The sequence below is a fragment of the Hippoglossus hippoglossus genome, chromosome 17 (genome assembly GCF_009819705.1).
Source record: "Hippoglossus hippoglossus isolate fHipHip1 chromosome 17, fHipHip1.pri, whole genome shotgun sequence".
NCBI lineage: Eukaryota > Metazoa > Chordata > Actinopteri > Pleuronectiformes > Pleuronectidae > Hippoglossus > Hippoglossus hippoglossus.
The window spans coordinates 23,884,009-23,903,782 of NC_047167.1; the positions used below are offsets into that span (position 1 = coordinate 23,884,009).

Consider the following 19,774-nt stretch of genomic DNA (forward strand, 5'->3'; position numbering starts at 1 on the left):
CTTCTCTGCTCCTGTACTAAGTGATCAAGCTCCTCTTCAGACACTGCTTTACTGTTGTCTGAAATAAAACGACTAAAAGAAAAGGGGGAATCAGTTGCTTTGGTTGCAATTTAATGTAATTATTTTTTCTCAAGCATCACAGCATATGCATTATTAATATTCGACAAAGGAAACTGACACAAGCTCTAAAACTAAGCTGCAGCTGAGTTGAGTGATGGATAGAAGCTAAATGTTCTCTCTCTCAAAGTGTCTTTAAAACATTTACTATCAGAGCAGAGTCTGCAGCCAGATCAGAAATCCAATCAGCTATTCAAAGAATGATCAAATGCAGGAGTCATAATAAGACAGTGTAAAATAATGAGAGAACTTATTTCTACTAAGTTTATTGACATGATGATGAGACAAACATCAAGTATTTAGTGAAACTTTCACTGAAGAAGAACTGAAGAAGATGAGGCACATTCAGGAGACGGACTAGTCTTCTGATATTCATGTCACACGAAGACTAATATTACAACTTTATTTTCAAAATCACAGAATCATTTTTTTTTAAACAACGCCCTAATACATCGTAAATAGCACACATTGAAAATAACATGTTTCAATGCAGGTGTAATGTTTGCAGTCATAGTTTAGCTTGTTTTACACTCAACCTAGAAGTATTGGACACATTAAAATGTTCACCTGATGAAAAGTCACCAGAAACATCTGAACGAAATTTCTCCCAAAACCACTGATTTTGATCCTGTGGTGGAGAGAGAGGAAGCAAGTCAGTGTAAGACTGAACCCAGCGAGATTTAATCAGCACAGTAATATTTGAGTTGTCGTTGTTTTGCAGAGTAACAGTTCAACACCTTCCAACAACCTTCTCTACAAAAACACAGATTTAGTCCACAAATGGCTCAGATTTAATGTTGAATATCTCTGTCAAGATTCTCAGTCATCCAGGTCAAGGTATCTCCAGAAGACCTTCAACTGGACTTGCTTGTCTTTAAACACAAGCAAGTCCAGCTGCCTACACACACCTACAAAAAATCTTGACTATCACTATCACTTGCTTCCTGTGTGATGTCACATTTGGGGCAGTTGTGATCGACTCAATCACTTTCTAACCACGTAACAACAGCGAGTTGAGAGGCTTGAAACTTCTCTGACAGAAAACTCCATCTCTATCAGACTTTTTTACCCCTGTTTTAAAACTTGCAGTCAGAAATACACAGAATGTTTGATTGGCAAGATGAGGATACTTCATCTACAAATGTGCGACTGACTGTAGCCTACTAAGGTGGAGGAGTGGTGGTGTGAGGAGGACCATCCCAGCTGAATGGTCCGTTCTCCTTCATTTCATCTGGCCAGAAATCTCGAAGGAAGGGAATTTCGCAGGAGTCAGGGTGCAGCAGATACCCCGAGAACGTGCTGCTGCTTTCCCTGTCGGTGTAAACGCCGTTGGTAATATTGTTCTTCACCTGCAGCCACACCTCGTCTCCTTGCGTGAGGTGGAGGACGACACTCTGGCTGGCGGTGGCTTGGTTTGTTGCCTCTGTTGTTTTGACTACAGGGTAGAAGTTGCGGAACAGGCCGACCTTAAGTGTCCTGAAGGAGACGACCAGGTGGAAGGAGAAGACGTAGGTGCCATTGACGGGGGCTCTGTAGATGCCAGAGAGTGGGTCGAAGTGTCCAAACCGGTTTAGGAGGACATGCGGGAAAGGAATGGGCCAGTTTGGGATGGGAAGCGATCGGTTGACACATGCAGAGAATGCTGATTGGATGGCTATGGAACAGGGACCGGGTGGACCATTGATGCCATTGATGCCCTGGTCGCCTTTTGATCCCATGGGGCCCAGTACACCTTGGGCACCAGAGTCCCCTTTGTCCCCTGTATACCCCTTTTCTCCTGGTCTCCCATCAGTGCCGTCCATTCCATCAGTGCACTCACACACTCCTTGCTCACCTTGATCACCCTTCTGGCCATTCAGACCGGGGTCGCCAGGTTTACCCAGGTCACCTTTAACGCCCTTGAAACCTTTAGGTCCCGCAACTCCCTCAACCCCAGGCAGGCCCCGGGCTCCAGCTGGTCCAGGGGGGCCTTGTGGACCCTGTGGACCCCGGCCACTATCACAGGAGGCAGGACATGTGCCGGTTTCTCCCTGGGGACCCAGTGTACCTGGGGGCCCTATCAAACCTGTGTCTCCTTTGTCCCCTATAAACACAAACATCGAGAATATTTGCATCACATTTTTAGCATAAAATTCAAATAGTACAGTTTGAATCTTGTTAGAATCCTGATATTTTCCACTCTTGTGGTCCCGGTGCCGGGACGAGGCCACACCCACCATGATGATGTGAGCATGAGCATGGCTGTCCGAAGATGTCAAAGGGCTGAAATGGACTTAATTGTAAATGTGCCTCAGTTCTACTACATCAAATGATGTCGCGTTGCAGATCAGAATTTTCCGAACAGGTTCAGTCACATCACCGTTGACTACTTTATCGTTATCAAGGTATTTTTCAAGTCTCATTCTGGTGTGGAGATTGGGACCTTATCTGAGGTTGTTCTCATAGTTTGGATCTATGACAGACTTCTTAAGACCTGAAGACAAACAATTGAAGTGATTTGTAAGCTTGGGATAGCATGTTCATTCTGGTGTTAGTGGAGTCGTGACGTCCATGAATCACTCATAACCCTTTACATAGAGTGATCTGTCTCACAATGACCTTTGAAGCCTCGTGCGCCCTTTGTCCCGGTGAATCCGGCAGGACCGGCCTGCCCCTTTTTCCCCAGGTCTCCCTTCTGACCTGTAACAACAGACAAAGACAGAGACGCAGGAGTTGACCTGAACTAAAACAAAGTCAATTCATGTTTTGTTGGGAGAACAGAGGTCAAGTCAATTGGCAAAATGAAACAGAGACTTGGAAGACACTGCAGCATAAATCCCAAATCCCATGTGGCTGCAGAGGGCGCTATTGTTCAGTAAAGTTACTCATCACTGGACGCCCTGCAGCCACAGCGGCGAGGGAATCTAACGTGTCGGTGTTCACGTCAGTGCAGTGATGTGTGACTCACCTTTCATCCCCTGACGACCTGTGAATCCTGCTCGACCTCTGAACCCCGTCATTCCTCTTCTGCCAGGACTCCCAGGTTCACCTGCTCAACGATGAACAGTCGGGTTCATATTAGCATGAAGGTCCTGAAGGGGAAGCAAACTACCAACCTTGGTGTTGGTGCCTTGCTCCATTTATATCACAATCCTCACAGACACCAGTGGTTGATCAAACTTCATTTGTCATCATCTGATCTTTATCAAACATTATTACTGCTGTGGAAAGTTTACCTTTATGAAAATATCTGAATGGTGACCTCTAATTGTCTTTACGTATATCCAAAGGGCCACATTCACATTATCTATAAAGGGCCAGACTCTTGTTATCTTTAGGTTTCTGTTAGTATCCGAGGGTAAATTTGTTGTGCAGACAGGGTACAGCAATCCATGGAAACAGACCTCAACACAATACAGCAGACAGCACAGAACAAAGTGCTTTACCCCCCCCCCCCCTCCCCATATGCACCCACTGCTCCTACAGGAGCCTGGAGTGCTAAAAGCCACATAACGACGGCCGGGGGGAGGAGCTGGAACTCGCTTTTTAAAGGGTAAAAACGTTCCCCAAGAGTCGAGTTGGCCTTGCGCTTAAGCTGAGTGGAGTAAAGCACCGAGAGGTGGAGTTGCGACTCGCCTATAAGCCTACTAGCCCACTTTATTATTTGGTTGAGGGCGTTTTTGTCCTGCAGAGACAGGCTACCAGACCAAGACACAAAAGAAAAGACAACACAGATTCAATAAAGCTCGATAAAAGAGGCTCCGCATGTTAAAACGGGATAATTTTCTAAGACAAACACTGGTGACCTGTTTTGCAAACTGCCTCGCAGCTCTTACTAAAGGTTAGTTTAGAATCAATGACTGTCCCAAGATATTTTCAAACCACTCCACAGGCCTTTGATTATCGTTGAATCGTGGGGGGGAGCATGCTTTCTAAAATCAGTAATCATGTTTTGGAAATGTTCTCCAAAAAATAATCATGACACCAACTGATAAAATCATTAAAAACTGGACCATGGTCTGCTACACATTGTTGTGTAGCAGACTCACAATGACTGTGATATCTGCAAAAATGTGCCTGTTGTCATATTTGCTTCGGCACATGTCTGTATACAGGATAACAAGAACACTTTAAAGCTTTAAAGCAGTACAGGCTGGGTAATGTTGACATTTGAGTGTCAAAGTGCAGTTTTTGCTGAGGACAAACACAAGCAGTTTACTCTGCAGTGATCACAACAACCACTATGAAGTTGCGCTGATAAAAGGAGTAGAGAAAAAACGCAGGTGATTTAAAGTGGTATACATGCCTGAAGGGCCCCGGTCTCCACGATCTCCTTTGGGTCCCGTGGTGCCTTTACAGTGGGAACAGATGCAGAAAAGTGGAATCTGCTCGATAGGCGGCGGTACTGGTGAGTTCAGGAGGAAGTCGCAGATGGCCGTATCAGATATGGGGGGCATTATTGGGCCGGGGATCCCCAGCATCCGGAGTTTGTTGGAATCATTGGTCATGTTGCCGCTGTCTGGCCATGGTGGTATCAAGGGGGGTGATGACATGAGGCTGCTGCGGGAGTTTGGTGGCAATTTGGGCATCTCCTCCCAGTCTGAGTCGGACCAGGGGTCCGAGGTGGAGCCGTCCTCTTCGCTGGACTCTGTGGACATGTTTGGTAGCATCATGGCAGAGCAGAGGGAGGACAGGACCAGGAGTCCCAACAACCTCAACGACATCTGCAGGAAGAAGAGGAAAATGAAAATCTGCATCAGTGTGTTAGTCTCAGTGTCTCAGGAACTCTCCAGAATCAAGTGTCATTTCTTTTGTTTCATGTCTCATATCCGAATGAAAACCAAATGAGTTTTAATATGCTGTCACATTTTGGTCTTTGTCGGCCAAATAACAAATCTGATCGCAGTCGTTTTTTTTGGCAACTTGCAGATCAGTGTCGACTCTCCTCCTGCCCAGAAGGGGGAGCTGATGTATCTACCACAAAAACTGGAAGAACAAGTGCTTCTGCGCCTAATCGTCTTCATGGCTCTAATCCAAAGTGCTCTCTCACCCAGATGAAGCGATGCTGCAACAGATGGATCTGAACATCAGAACTGACCCGAGGTGTTTGAATCAAAGGAGCTGTTTGTTCTCTTGGACGACGAACACGTCTCTGCTGTGACGGGCTGTATTTATGTGTTTAGAGTTTCAACTAAACCTAAAACCATTTAAAACATGGACGTAAATCATTGGAACGTCTTGGTGAATAAAAAGTGTCTTGTGAGAGATGAACAGTTTGTAAGTGACAAAAGTTAAACATTTGAAAAGTTCCCATGAAAACCTGCTATTTACATCTGATTGTAAAATTATGTTCATTGGTTAATAAGTGATGACGTCAGCAACAACTCATGTACCAAAATCGTTGGCTCCAGCTCCGCTCAGGAGGTAACGCAGGATTCAGCTTTCAGAGGTGGAGGAAAAGAAGCCGTGATTGGCTGGCGTCATAAACATTTCAAATGTCAACTAATTTCAAATTAAACGATTATTATTTTTTCATTATTAAATTGATTAATGAGCTCAAGATTAAGAAAACAAATTGAATGGTAAAACTGAAATATTTTTTGAGAGCTGTGGATTGAACTTTTGAAAAACTAATTCAACCTTTTAAACCTGAATTTAAGGAGGGGGGGGGGGCAATAAGGAAACTGATCTAGATCATATTTAGGTCGAACTAATTTGCTTCCAAAACCAAATCCTAAAATCCAAAAACTCACCTCTCCGTCCGAGACGCGCAGTTTGGTCTGGAGAAGGGATTGTGTGGAGATGAGCAGGTCGGACGAGGCTTTGATTCATTTATACGCCTCTCCCAAAACAAAACTTCTTTCTTACCTCTCGCTAAGGACGAGGGAGGGGACGCCCATCGTCATTGTCCTGTTGAACTGAACCTTCTCCGTGTTACGTGATCATGAAACAGCAGAAAACCAGTGAACTCTGAGCAGAAAGCAGAGACGCTCTGTGTTTATCTCTCCATCACTCTCCACCTTCTCCTTTGTCTCTATCTCCAAAGCTCCTCTGAAGAGTTTACATCAGGAGTTTGGCTCCACGGATGTTTTCTTTTTACTGGAGACACAAAGACTCAGCGATGAAACTCTGAGTTTATATTTTCAACATCAACACGTTGCTCTGAGCTCAAGATCAAGTTTCACATTGAAAAACAAAAGGTGGAACTGCTTTTATCAAACAGGAGGAAACAGTGGTGTTTGGGACTATTTTCAGCGGCGGAGTTTGTGTGTGCGTGTGCGTGTGTGTATTTCTTCTTTCCTTCTTTATTAATAGTTTAATATCGTGGTTCCAGTTTTGTCGTTCCTCCCTCTCTCCTGTAGTTTTCAGATATTGAAGCACAAACTCTGAGAAAACATACGAAACCAAGTGAAATCAAACAAATCGTTTAGTCCATTATTTACACCCCAATAAAATATTACATTCAACTGAACTCAGATATTATTCAAGCTGGAATCAGTCGATCTGAAACTTAAATAAAAGATCAACATCTAAACAGCTGAATTTCAGTCTGGTGCCTCAGGCTCTGACCGTTTCCTGGTTCTACGTCTGTAGCTTGTTTGTGTTACTTTTCCTCTTCCACACAATTCAGTCAGCGATACAGTAATTCAACCCCCCGAAGGAGTCCAGTCCTTCACAAAGAGCAGCCTACTTGTATTATTATTATTTTAGCACATTTAACAGCAGAGGACAATTCATTCTGTAACAACAACCCGTGGGATTACATGGAGACATGATCACGATAAAACTAATTACAAACAGGAGACAAAGGCAGCAGCTGAAACCTAAACCTGTTAGAGACTGAGACCTCGATGCTCATCACCTGAGAGCTGAAATATGGGTTCTGATGCTGAGTCTGTGTGGAAGCTGGTGTCCAAACCAGACTGAAAAGAGACGAGTCATTCTGCTGCTGCTCAACACACACACACACACACAGAGAAAACGTGGACAGGACAATTTCATTAATGATCCTGTGAAACACTGTTGCTGGTGCAATGTGCCTGTTCACATCTAGAACGGCTCAGTGTACTATACTGTACTATACAGTGAAACATTCATCATCATTATTTTATAATTTTCATCATTATTAGCAGAGTTACACAGAAACTACTGGTGCCAGAGCAGAATTCATTAAATGTTGGTCCAGATCTGGATCAGGGGGCAGATCCTGGAACACTGAATCACTTTCTTTAACGTTGTGAGATTAAATGTTTTTCAACATTTTCTTGATTTGTGTTTGTATTATGTATCATGTCTGACCCTCAAGCTGCTGTCAGTCCTGCACTGACCTCTGGAGAGGCTCCAATGTTTCTCCTGCCAGCACCGATTCATCACAAGTGAGAGGGTGTGTTGATGACGTTTCTAACACGTGACGGATGCATAATAAATATATATATATCTTTCCGGATGACCACTGACAAATATGCCAACACACAAATACAGAGAAATAAAAGACGACAAACATCAAACTCCATCTGACACTGTCTCCATGGCTCTTTCTCTAACTGTACATGCAGGATATTTTAAAACATTACACACAGTTTGTTATGAAGTTTAAAGTATCCTAAAAGAAAGTGACTAGTGGATTCGTTGCTGTATTTGTAGTTTTAAAAGTTCCTCGTAAGGTTTCAAATCAGGACACGTTGGATTAAAGTACATTTTCTGTGTCAGAATATTCTAGTAATCCTTTTTTTGCAGTTGGTGGATAAGGAGCTTTCAGCAGAAACAGCTCGACACCTGTCCAGTGACATGAGTTTGGTCAAACTGTGCTCTGCAGACAAAAACTCCAAAACTCAAACTGCTTCTAGCTCAATGGAGGTAAAGGACCAAGCAGGGAAACTGGTCCTGAACACAAAGTGGCAGAGGGCCAGACCTCAGACCAGCTCACCATCACAAACAAAGCTTGGGAAGGACCGTGTCCTCCATCGCAACTTCTGCTGCTGTTAGTCGCCTGTGGAACCAAAGACGCCTCCTTTATGTCCCCAGGCCAGCTTTTATTTCTGAAAATCAAACCAGCCGAGCACACAAAGGTAAACCGAGCCGAGGGAACGAGGATGAGCCACAAAAGAAGACACGGAGATGAATAGTTAACCTTAATACGTGTCCTGGTTTCCACAGGCGGCGCCCAGCGACACCCCGGAGGATCTCAGGGCGTTCACAGCAGAACAACAGGAGCTGCGTTCATGTCCCCGAGGGCGGGGACGGGACACCTGAGGGGAGCTGAGGCCCGACAGACTCCAGGAACACAACACATCTGTGTCAGAGGACACGTGATGCACACTCACAAGCACTTTATTAGGAACACCACACTGACACTGGGTTGTATCCCAGATGTTGAGCTTCATGATGTCATCACGTCATCACGTCTGGACCAGGCGGAGGTCACTGAAGGTCACTGTCATGTGACGTGGAGCATTATCCTGCAGGAAGTTAAAGAAGGCGAACTGAAGGGAGGAAAACGCTCAGCGCTCAAACAGACTGTGACCGTCACACCATGACTCACAGCGCCACCTACAGCCTGGACTGTTGACACATGGACTGTTGACACATGGCAGGTCAGGTATGTGTGTCTGTGTGTGTGCGTGTGTGTGCGTGTGTGTGTTGACAGTGGTGGGCTGCAGACTGTGGACTCTCAGTAAACACAGGCAGTTAGTTATTAACGGTAGAAACCCAGAGAAGCCTCGTCTCTGTCCAAAGCTCGGAGTCTTCACACGTAAGTACGAAAACACTCGTCCGACTTGTTTCTCTGCGTCTTGGCTTCGGTACGTCGAGACGTGTTGAGGGAGGTTGACTCGCTCCCGGCCGGTGCGACCCCTGTCCTTCAGCTCACAGGGTCAAGGTCGTTCAGGGTTCAAACAGGGGTTTCAGCGATTCTCAGAAAACATTAAGACAAAAAAGAAAAGATATGATTTGGTGTGAATTTGTCTCAAGAATCGTAATCGTAATTCACGTTAACGCCATCGCTCAGATGTTGATTATGAATTTGAATGTTTGTGTGGCCGTCACTGCTTTACTGGAGACGCTGAGTACATCTAAACACGATGACGTCTCATTGGCTGCAGGTTTGACTGACATCATGTCCCGCCTCATCCTCTTGGTGTGCGTCACCGTCGCTCTGTGGTCTGCGTCGGTGCTCAGTGTCTCAGGTGTGTGAGTATGGATGACTGACAGATTTACAACGAGTTTCATGTGTCCAGGCTTTGAGATTTCTGCTGTTAAAGTTCCCAAACGTCACATTTGTAATGAACATGGACACGGACAGAGATCTCAGAACCTGGACGCATCAAACTGAAACCATGTCCCGGAGAAGGACGGAGGTGTGGATGAGCTGGATGATGCCACATGTTTGATCCTCTGAATCCCTCAGTGTTCTCAGACCCTGCTGAGGCTCACATGCTGCTCCGCTCCCGTCGGGCCAACTCCTTCCTGGAGGAGCTGAAACCCGCCTCCATGGAGCGGGAGTGTGTGGAGGAGAAGTGTAACTTTGAAGAGGCCAGAGAGATCTTCCAAACCAGGGAAGCCACAGTGAGATGAATTTACACCATTTATAAGATTCTTCCATTTAAAGGTCCAGTGTGTAAGATTCACGGTTAAAGGATCTATGTTAGAAATTCTAATATACAATAATCCTAGAGATGTTTTCACTGGTGTGTTTCATCTAAATTGTACGAATCGTTGTTTTCTTGACCCTAGAATGGGCCTTTATACTTAAATACTTTATATTTAAATACTTTATATTTAAATACTTTATATTTAAATACTTTATATTTACATTCTTTATATTTACATTAAGAGCAGGTCCTCTCTACGGAGGCAGCCATGTTTTTTTACAGTAGCCCAAACGAGACAAACTAAACCTTTTGAGTTTTTATGACAACTGAAGCTTCCACAGGTTCTCTGTCATGTTTGGATAGGGGGGGGATGAGGTGAGGTGATTAGCTGCAACATGACACCTTCACACCTAGATGTCACTAAAATCCTACACACTCGTGAACCGTTAATCAGTTCATTTCAGTTCTTGTTTCAGAATCAGTCTGAGCAGTGACAGTTTGTCTGTGGAGCCCCTGGTTCTCAGGAATGAAACAACGCATTTGAAGAAGCTTTTTAAATGGGACAGTTGTGAACTTGTGACGTAATGAGACTTTAAATGCAGCCTCTGAAGGAGGCGGAGCCTGAAGTGAGACGCAGCTTCTATCATTCAAGTCTCTGTGAAGAAGAAACGTGATTCCAGCTGCTGCAGCCTGGAGGGAGAAACGTTATCAACAGGACTGTGAAGCCTTTACATTTCGTATTTAACACAACGTTGTTGGTTTCTCTCACGCTCATGTTCATGCAGCTGTTTTCCAGGAGTTTCCACATCGTAAGTCACTGCTCGTTACTGATGAAGCTTCATCACTGACATTGTTGTTTTGTGTGTTAACAGCTGGAGTTCTGGACCGTGTACACAGGTGAGAGACGTGTCCTCTTTAACATGAGAGACACTGAAGCATGTGAAGTCTGGTTTTCAGTCGACGATCAGTTTGGAGCTCAGAATGAAAAACAGCCTCCATCACTGTTGTAAAAGTTTCCATGTGTCTGTTTTCAAAGCTGATGCAAACACACGTGTCCACTGACGACTGACGTATTTCAATGTATCGTCAGCGTCTCAAGCTCAAGTCTGATCTGACCTTTTCAGATGGGAACCAGTGTCACTCCCACATGTGTGTTCATGGAACCTGTGTGGACCAGTACCAAGCCTACCGCTGCCGCTGTAACCGTGGATACGAGGGCAAATACTGTGACCAGCGTGAGTCTGATGTCGATATAGACGATTTAAAGACCTGTGCTGTTTTTGTGAGCACAGAAGAATTCAACTTAGGCTGGAATATTTTACTATTATCAGGTTCCAACGAATGGTTCAGAAAACTCCTCCGACCTTTAAAGGTCCAGTGTGTAAGATTAAGGTTAAAGGATCAATTGTTAGAAACTGAATAAAAATTAGTGATGTTTTCACTAGTGTTTCATCTAAATTGTACGAATTGTAGTTTTCTTTACCCTAGAATGGGCCCTTTATATTTAAATACTTTATATTTAAATACTTTATATTTAAATACATTATATCTACATCAGAGCGGGTCCTCTCTACGGAGGCAGCCATGTTTTTTACAGTAGCTCAGACTGGACAGACTCAACCTTTTGAGTTTCTATGACAACTGAATCTACCACAGGTTCTCTTTCATGTTCTGAAGGGGAGGGTACGGTGAGGGGTGTTCAGCTGCAACACGACACTTCACCACTAGATGTCACTAAATCCTACACACTGAACCTTTAAGCAGAGTTCCCTAACAGGCCGACTTGTGGTCCAGACCCAGATGCTGTCCTATCCAGATCCAGACCTATAACCTGTCCCAGGCCCGACAGTCCCCTTAAATTAAAACAACCCTTATATCAGGCCACATTACGATTCTCAGACTACACTGTTGGTGCAAGTTGCGGTTTCCAACCTTATTTGTTACCGTACAATGGCTGAAAAAATCCTACACTCTATGAACAACATAATCCCACTAGATCCAGGTTTTTATTTGGATCTGCACAAAATCGCACACGCTCATGAATATCTGTCCCCTAATGTTGTCCTGCACTTTTTCATAAAGAATCATAACTTCCTTGAGAAATCAACAAAAAGGTCTCATCTCGCACTAAATCCTCTGAGTCCATCGAGCATCCTTTCACCAAGTTTAGTCTCTAGTGTTTGTGTAATCCTGCCAGCGAACAGACAAGACTCAAGACTCAACTTCATTTTCCCACAAAATGGAAAATTGGTCAGGGGCTCTTCACCCATGCTGCAGCCATAGAAATACACTTAAACGTGCACAAATCCCTGTTACACAACAGACATCGGTAGCAAGGAAGATGAGCTCAAACTCAAAGAATCACATTTTAATTAAAGCGCCAGTAAAACTCTTGTGATCTGAGTGTAAATGTGTACAACCTGTGTTGTTCAGTTGTAACCGCCACTAACTGCTCTGTGGAAAACGGCGGCTGTAACCATGAGTGCAGGGAGAGCGAGGACGGTCTGACGAGGAGCTGCAGCTGTGTGAGCGGATACAAACTGCAGGACGACTCCAGGAAATGTGTCCCGAAAGGTGAGAAAGGATTCAGTTCATTTATCAGCTCTGCACATGTCAGGTGAGCTGCACGCACAATCACATCACTGAACCCGTGTGCACTAATGTCACTTTATCTGTGTGCACAAGAATGACTAGAGTTTTATGCAAAAGTGAGCAGGTTCACTTGTGTAACACGTTCATGCACAAATACAATCCAAGTTTTCGTGTTTATATGAGAATGACTGCGCTGTGGAAATGTCAACGCTCTCTCCCCTGACTGCGTTGTCCCTGAAGGTCCCTCGTCCTGTGGTCAGCTGCTGATCGGCAGGTCGTCCTACACCAACCCTGGATGGGTCTGCTTCCGTGGATGGTGGAGGGGGAGGGTTGGGAAAAAGGGGAGAGTCCCTGGGCAGGTAACAAGACTCTAACTGTGGCATCAGTCACGCACAGTGGACGCTTCGCAGGTGGGAGGCGTCAGGGACACAGACAGTAAACAAAGACGACGACACGTCTCCACTTCCTTCAGAAATGAAGCCAAGTGAAGACGTCATTTGCGGTCCGAGTCTGTGTCAGTATGTGATCATGTCGAGGTGCCGCCCATACATGCTCTCAGACCAATCAAGAGTCAGTCTCAGCTGTCATCATGACTTCCTCATCCTGTTTTATATCATCAAATAACTGATTCAAACCAAACTGATCAGAAACGAACAAACATCAGAGAGAGAAGAACGACCTGAAATCACAGGGAAACCAGCTTCGCCAAACATTCATTGGTCGAGAGCGCGTATGGGCGGGACCTCGATACCACGGGCTCCACTTTACGATCACTGCTGCACACACTCTGATGACATCATCACCACAAGATGGCAGCGTTCGTTTTGAGATATTTTAGCTTCATTTGTGCACAGTGGGAGGAAGTGCACTGCGTCGTCCATCTTTACTTGCAGTCACTGCTCAGGGATCAGAAGTCAGGATCCACCTGATGTAATAAAACTCTGCTGCTTGACAATTAATGTTGTGTGTTGTCCGTAACACAATAAATGCAGCCATCCTTTCTTATTTTACTTCCACTTATTTAAACTGAAAAAACAAAAACAATCGGTAAACATCAGAAGACAACAATCACCAGAAAATGTAATTTATTCTAACCCCTAACCCCTTATTTATTATTTTACCAACAAAAGTTATATCTATTTATGATGTTATGGTTTTTATATCGATAAGACATTTGGAAATTCTTTGGTTCATCAAAAAGTACTTTGAAGCAAATAAAATATGGCAAAGTTGGAACTGTTTATGATTCGTCAACCATATCTGATCAAACCAATCACGAGCTTTAACTTTGAACTTAACTTTAATTTTAACTTTTGATTGTTGTATATATGTTTCATAAATATTTAACGGTGGAGTTTTTTTCACGTGCAGGTGCTGTTAATGAACGCCAGAGGAGATTTTCATTGCGGCGGCGTCCCTCATCGATCAGAGCTGGGTCCTGACGGCCGCTCACGTGCCTCGAAAAACAACCTAAAATTCAGAGTTCGACTCGGTGAGAGTTTTCACTCTGCTCATACCAAACATTAATCAGGATTCATTTATGAAGGTGTTTTCTCTCTGTGGCCAGAAACTAAAGGAGAACGTCCCTCCTCCAAACCAACAGTGGGACATTGTGACGGTCACGGTCTTTTTCCTCTTTATTCCGGAGCATGGTCCTTCAGTTTAGAGAAGAGCTTGATTTCAAGTTCAGATTTTGAAAAGCTTTCACTCAAATAGCTCCTGCTTGTGCTTAGATTTAATCTGCTCATGCTCAAACTGTGCACTTGTACTCAGATTTGTATTTGTTAACACTACACCTTGCCTTCTATTGGTGGAGGAATTTTGACAGAGTTGTTGCGAAAAACAATTCTAAAGCAGAGGAGAAATCCGACAGAGAGCTGAAGCTGGAGCGCAGGAAATGTACAAGTGCACAGTTTGAGCACAAGCAGGTTATATTTTAGTGAGAGTGCAGGGTTTTGAGTGAGAGCATTAGAAAATCTGAACCTAAAATCAATAAGTCCTGAACTAAAAGATTTTGTTCTTAAATAAAGAGGGGAAAAACATTCTCCTACAGGAGATCACATCGTACATTCACCTGATGATGATCAGTCAGAGGTGGGAGGTGCAATGTTGTGGAAAAAGCACTAGTTGGTGACAGCAACAGGCACAAAGCACCTTCGCTAACAGATATCCTGGGAAAACGCTGTGATCTATCTTCAGGTGACTATGAGCGTCTCAGAGATGAAGGCACAGAGATGATGCTGAAGGTCATCGAGACCTTCAAACATCCAAACTACAACAGCAGGACGGTGGACAACGACATCGCCCTCCTGCGTTTGGAGACGCCTGCCCAATTCTCCAATTACATCATCCCTGTGTGCCTGCCGGGACAGGATTTGGCCGAGCGGGTGCTCCACCTCAACGGCACCACCACCGTGGTGACGGGCTGGGGCAAAGAGAACCTGGATAGCACCCAGTTCAGCTCTGCGCTCAACGTCATCAAGGTCCCGCTGGTGAGCCACAGCATCTGCTCCCAGCAGATGTCCTACGACATCTCCGACAACGTCCTCTGCGCCGGGATCCTCGGCCAGAACAAGGACGCCTGTGAGGGGGACAGCGGCGGACCGATGGTCACTTTGTACCGAGACACCTGGTTCCTGATTGGCCTGGTGTCCTGGGGCGAGGGCTGCGGCAGGGAGGACAAGCTGGGCATCTACACTAAGGTGTCCAACTACAACGAGTGGATCAACAGAGTGCGTGAAGAATGGGACAGTCGACTTCCACAACCACCGTCAGACATCTGAACCACCTCCAGCCCCAAAACTCGATCCAGTCTGGTTTGCTTAATACGTTAATACACTTTAATAAAGGCATCCTGTCTAAAGAGGCTGTGATTACCTTCTTTGATCACAACCGAGTCTTTGTATCAACTTAACGATGAAAATGGCTGAAAATAATGACACCATCCCGAGTTAAAGATCAGTTATCATGTATTTTGGTCCCCAGAGGATGAATCCCACTGTTTCTAATGATTCTCAGATTTTTCTTCTGGCGCCACCAACAGTTCAATTTATATTTTACTTCAGTCAGTGGTTTTATTTTGGCTTCATTGGTGGATAGTGGGAGCTATCAAACCCCGCCCCCACACATGTTGTGAAGCTTAGTGAAGTTCAGATCCTTGTTTTCACAAAGTCGTAGCTTCGCTTTATCACCTCCACTATGTTCTGTTTGAGCAGGAATACGCAAAAACTGCCAAACCGATTTCCAGGAAATGTTGTGGCGGCGTGGAGCGTGAGCCAAGAAAGAACCAATAAAGTTTTGTTGCTGACCAAGGAAAAAAAAAGTCTGTCCTTCTTTGACATCATGAGACAGAACATGGTTTAACATTTTCACTGATGTCTGAGGCATGTTTCGAAGTGTGTGCAGATCTAAATCAAAAGAATCTGGATCTAGGGAATTGTTTTCATGATGTTACTGTTTGTGTCGTCCACTTTACAAACTAAATTCCACATTTTAAAACTCACTGAAGAAATCACAATATTTTCACTCCAACAATCTCACCCTTTTTATTTTTTGAATCAGTTAGAATCACAGAGCTGGTTCCTGAGTGAGCAGAGTTTTATTTCATTTGCACATATTTGTTCTTCAACAGAGTCTTAAAGGGATACGGAGCATGTGCAGAAGGCCTTTGTTTTACAGCGCTGCAAACTGGAAGCTCACGAAAGTCAACAGATCTGTTTGTGTTTATCTCCACAGACTCATGAGAAGACACATTTCGAGGTCTGCTTTGTTAAAATCGTTATTTTTTAAATTCAGTTCTAAACCACAGCATCACTGAGCACAGTCCCTGTACCATCAGATAATCTGTAATATAATTTGTGATTTGAAAACAAATAAAAGAAGAGAAAAATATTTTATTTTTATTTTTCAAAACCAAAACTGGAAAGAAAAAATATTTGTAGTGGGATAAAAAGGAAAACCAATCAAAATCAGAAGACAGATCAATCGATGATACACCTGAGATTAACAAACACACACTTTAAACACCTCACATGTTTACATCCCAGCACTACAAATATGAATTTAGTCGGTTCCAGACTTGAAATGAATCGTCGTTATTCACAGTGTAAACACAATAAGAACTGTTTAAAAAATAAGAACTGTAGCTTTAACAGTTAATGATCAACCGGCTTCAGAATCAATGAGTAATATCTTCATCTGAATATATCGGAACCAACCCTGACGATATGCTGCTGCTCAATAAAGGATCAAGTTTGACCTTATTTCACTGTTTGCTCCATCTACACTTTCAGCCTGAGTCTATCTTTGTTTAATTGAGGGTCCAGTACAGGTTAAGACATTTGATGGCTGGTTACAGTATTAATCATATACATGTGTAGTAAGCTGACTTATTATTTACTTCTAAAACTACATACTGTTCAAGTATTTGTGATTTGATCCAAATAGACGTCTGGATCAAGTTGGTGGAGGGATGAGCTCACACACTGATCACTTTTAACAGTGCCTCCTGTTTCCAAGCGACTTCCAACCATGCAACTAATCAATTATTTGTTTAATTACTGAAATGTCAGAAAATAGTTAATGTTGTTGCATATTGATTTGCATTGCATCACTGTACATTACATACTACAGTATTAGCATCGTTGTGCAGTTTATATCTATACTACCTTTTGGTCAAATTTTTTATTTTACTCTATAAATATACCAATAACAATTACGGTTATATTAAGTTAAAGTTGTTAATTTCCCTGTCAACGTTACTAAATTACTAAACTATGTACAGGATCTGTAATATAATGTTTCATTATGGACAAACGATGACTTCAATGATAAAGACGTGAGTGCTCCCTCTCTTTCAGTTTTTTCCTGTTCACATCAATATATAAAGTTCATTTTGAATCTAGAATCTATGGTTGATTAAGTTTAAATATTCACAGTCAGAAAAGATGGAGATCAGATCGAGCTGCAGCTGTGACGCTGCCGGTGTGCAGCGGTGGACAGAGGGGAAGCGGTTCACCTTCAGAGCTGGACGAGGGTTTTCAGCAGAGGATCAGGACTCTCCTCGTCTTTTACGCAGATCATGTTCATATCTCTGGAGCTGAGACATGAAGCCGGGGTTCGGATCAATCACGTGACGAGCCGTCTTCACCTTCTAGCAGATCAGAGAACAAAAAACAGAAGCAAGTGTCATTCAACCTTGAGATCAGCATCAGTTCACTTTGGACTTTGACCCTATTGTCATTACTGTTGCCGGACATAAGGCCAAAATATAAGGAACCCAACCCCTGTGTTCTGGAGTCAGACACCATTCCTCTTTGATCAAGCCTATAGTTCTGGATCAGGTGAGTCCTGAACCATCCCGTAGTTATGCTGCTATAGCTCTAGACTGCTGGAGAACTCCCATCATGCACTGAGCACCTCTCTGACTCCAGAGCTGCAGGATCAGATCCAACACTATACTCAACAACTATTATCCATCCATTATCTATCCCGTTAATCCTTTGAGGGTTGTGGTGGGATCTGGAGCCAATCCCACCTGACATTTGGTGGGAGGTGGGGTAAACCCTGAACAGGTCGCTAGCGGATCACAGTGCCAACATACAGAGAGAAACAACCATTCACACCTGTAAGGCCTCTGTGAGGTTCAGCCTGCGGTGCTTCATCAGGTAGGCGATGCAGATGGTTGCCGAACGGCTGCGTCCGTTCTTGCAGTAGACGACGCTGCGTCCTCCGCGGTTCGCCTCCTTCTGGATGGCGTCTGCACATCGGTCGAAGTGGCTATACAGGTCCTCGTTAGGGTCATCGTACACAGGTACTTGCAACTTGGTGACGCTAGTGGAGGGAAACGGCTGCTGCTTGGACACATTGATGCAGAGCGTCACCTCCTCCTGCTGGAGGAGCTCATCGCTGCAGGCAGCACGAGCATCACTGATGAACAGAGTTTTAGTGACTTTACACAGCTGCAGCATCCTGGTCAGTAGGTGGTTGAACTGACCCTCAGAGGCTGAGAGAGAGAAACATGAACATCTGTCAGTTTGTGTTTGACAGCAACCCATGGGACCATGTCAACTAATCATTCAGTTCTGTGTTTGAAAGGTTGGTTACATGTAAAGCCAGCTGGTCACGGTCAAAACAAGATGGTGATGGTTAAACGAAACCAGCATTGGCTGTTTACAGGAGCAGAGATGACAACTCTGGTGTCCCAAGAAGATTCAGGAGCTACTCCCACCCATCCACCCCAACTTCCTCAATTTCATCAAGGTTTAGGAGAAAACCTTCAGACCTTCAGAGGCTCCAATACTCAAGTTAGTGATCAGTGTGGGAGAGACTATGAAGATTTAAGTCAAGTGTTCCCTCCCTTCTAACTCTGTGTTTGGTCTCCACCCCCTGCTCGGACCTTCTCCATCCACTGCTGAGCAGCTCGTGGACAGAAGCTTTTTACATCTTCTCTGAAAACAGCTGAAACTTATGCTGCAGATTCAGCTCAGAATTATTTTTGTCACCAGAAACACATCTGACATCATCACATTGTTCTCACATTGTCATTCAAAAATATTTATATTATATATTATTACATATAATATGAACATGTCATAACAGACACTTTTTTAAAATCATTGGTACACATGAGATTCACTGGTGAATAATGAAGTATAAATAAAGAGATAATTCATAGATAATGAAGTACTAATAATGTATTTAGTGGTTGGATGTTCTCATTTCTGGCTTTTTTGCAGACTGAACAATAACTGTAAAAAAACTGACTATTAATATAATTGACTCACTTAAACTTATCAGGGGATTGACTCAGAAATATTTCTACACGGTAAAATGTTCCACATCTTAAAAAGCACACACACTCACACACACTGACACGCAAACATGCAATAAGACTCAAATATGTTCCAAAGAAAAATCCTGAATAATGTAAAGTAGAGACTCTGACTCACCTCCAGCTGTCAGATGATCTCCTGAGTTAAACTGTGACAGACGACAGTGTTTCCTGTTCAGTCCTGCAGGAGGACGGAGAGATCAGACTGATCCGGTCTGTTCAGGACTCCTCATGACCTACACACACACACACACACACACACACACACACACACACACACACACACACACACACACACACACACACACACACACTGCTGCTATATTTACTGCACAAACTCTGACAGCTGCTGCTCTGGGTCCTAAAGCTGCTCATCTTCACCACTGATGAGTGGAATACATACATACACACATACATATACACACACACATACACACATACATATACACACACACATACACACACACATACACACATACATATACACACACACATACACACACATACATATACACACACACACAAACGCACACACAAACAAACAAACACACACACACACACACAAACAAACACACACACACACAAAAACACACACACACAAACACACACACACACACACTTTGGTAACATGGGCCTACCTATTAAAATACACTTTATTTTATTT

The 19,774-nt window shown here is 43.8% G+C and overlaps 3 protein-coding genes across 4 annotated transcripts; 1 reads left to right on the forward strand and 2 right to left on the reverse strand.

Annotated features, from left to right (window-relative positions):
• Positions 1-367: 367 nt before the first annotated feature.
• Positions 368-6,151, reverse strand: LOC117778546 (collagen alpha-1(X) chain-like). The gene is made up of 6 exons (XM_034614244.1): positions 5,850-6,151; positions 4,403-4,820; positions 3,065-3,145; positions 2,716-2,796; positions 1,209-2,200; positions 368-1,150 (listed from the first exon to the last, which is right to left on the reverse strand). The coding sequence occupies exons 2-5, from the start codon at positions 4,818-4,820 to the stop codon at positions 1,281-1,283; spliced, it is 1,500 nt and encodes a 499-aa protein (XP_034470135.1). The 5' UTR covers positions 5,850-6,151; the 3' UTR covers positions 368-1,150; positions 1,209-1,280.
• On the reverse strand, positions 2,705-19,403 carry dusp28 (dual specificity phosphatase 28). 2 transcript variants are annotated; one of them, XM_034614279.1, is made up of 4 exons: positions 19,229-19,403; positions 17,903-18,282; positions 16,808-17,430; positions 2,705-2,715 (listed from the first exon to the last, which is right to left on the reverse strand). In XM_034614279.1, exons 2-3 carry the CDS (start codon positions 18,245-18,247, stop codon positions 17,329-17,331), a joined length of 447 nt encoding a protein of 148 aa, XP_034470170.1. In that variant the 5' UTR covers positions 18,248-18,282; positions 19,229-19,403; the 3' UTR covers positions 2,705-2,715; positions 16,808-17,328. The 2 variants fall into 2 exon arrangements, with proteins under 2 accessions (XP_034470170.1, XP_034470168.1); XM_034614277.1 differs by lacking the exon at positions 2,705-2,715 and adding an exon at positions 16,069-16,769.
• On the forward strand, positions 8,702-15,386 carry proca (protein C (inactivator of coagulation factors Va and VIIIa), a). Its single transcript, XM_034614245.1, is given in 12 exon segments — positions 8,702-8,848; positions 9,198-9,281; positions 9,503-9,660; positions 10,559-10,583; positions 10,811-10,921; positions 12,120-12,260; positions 12,519-12,569; positions 12,572-12,632; positions 13,646-13,694; positions 13,696-13,731; positions 13,734-13,770; positions 14,478-15,386. Coding segments are annotated over 11 exon segments (1,323 nt in total). The 5' UTR covers positions 8,702-8,848; positions 9,198-9,211; the 3' UTR covers positions 15,062-15,386.
• Positions 19,404-19,774: the final 371 nt, after the last annotated feature.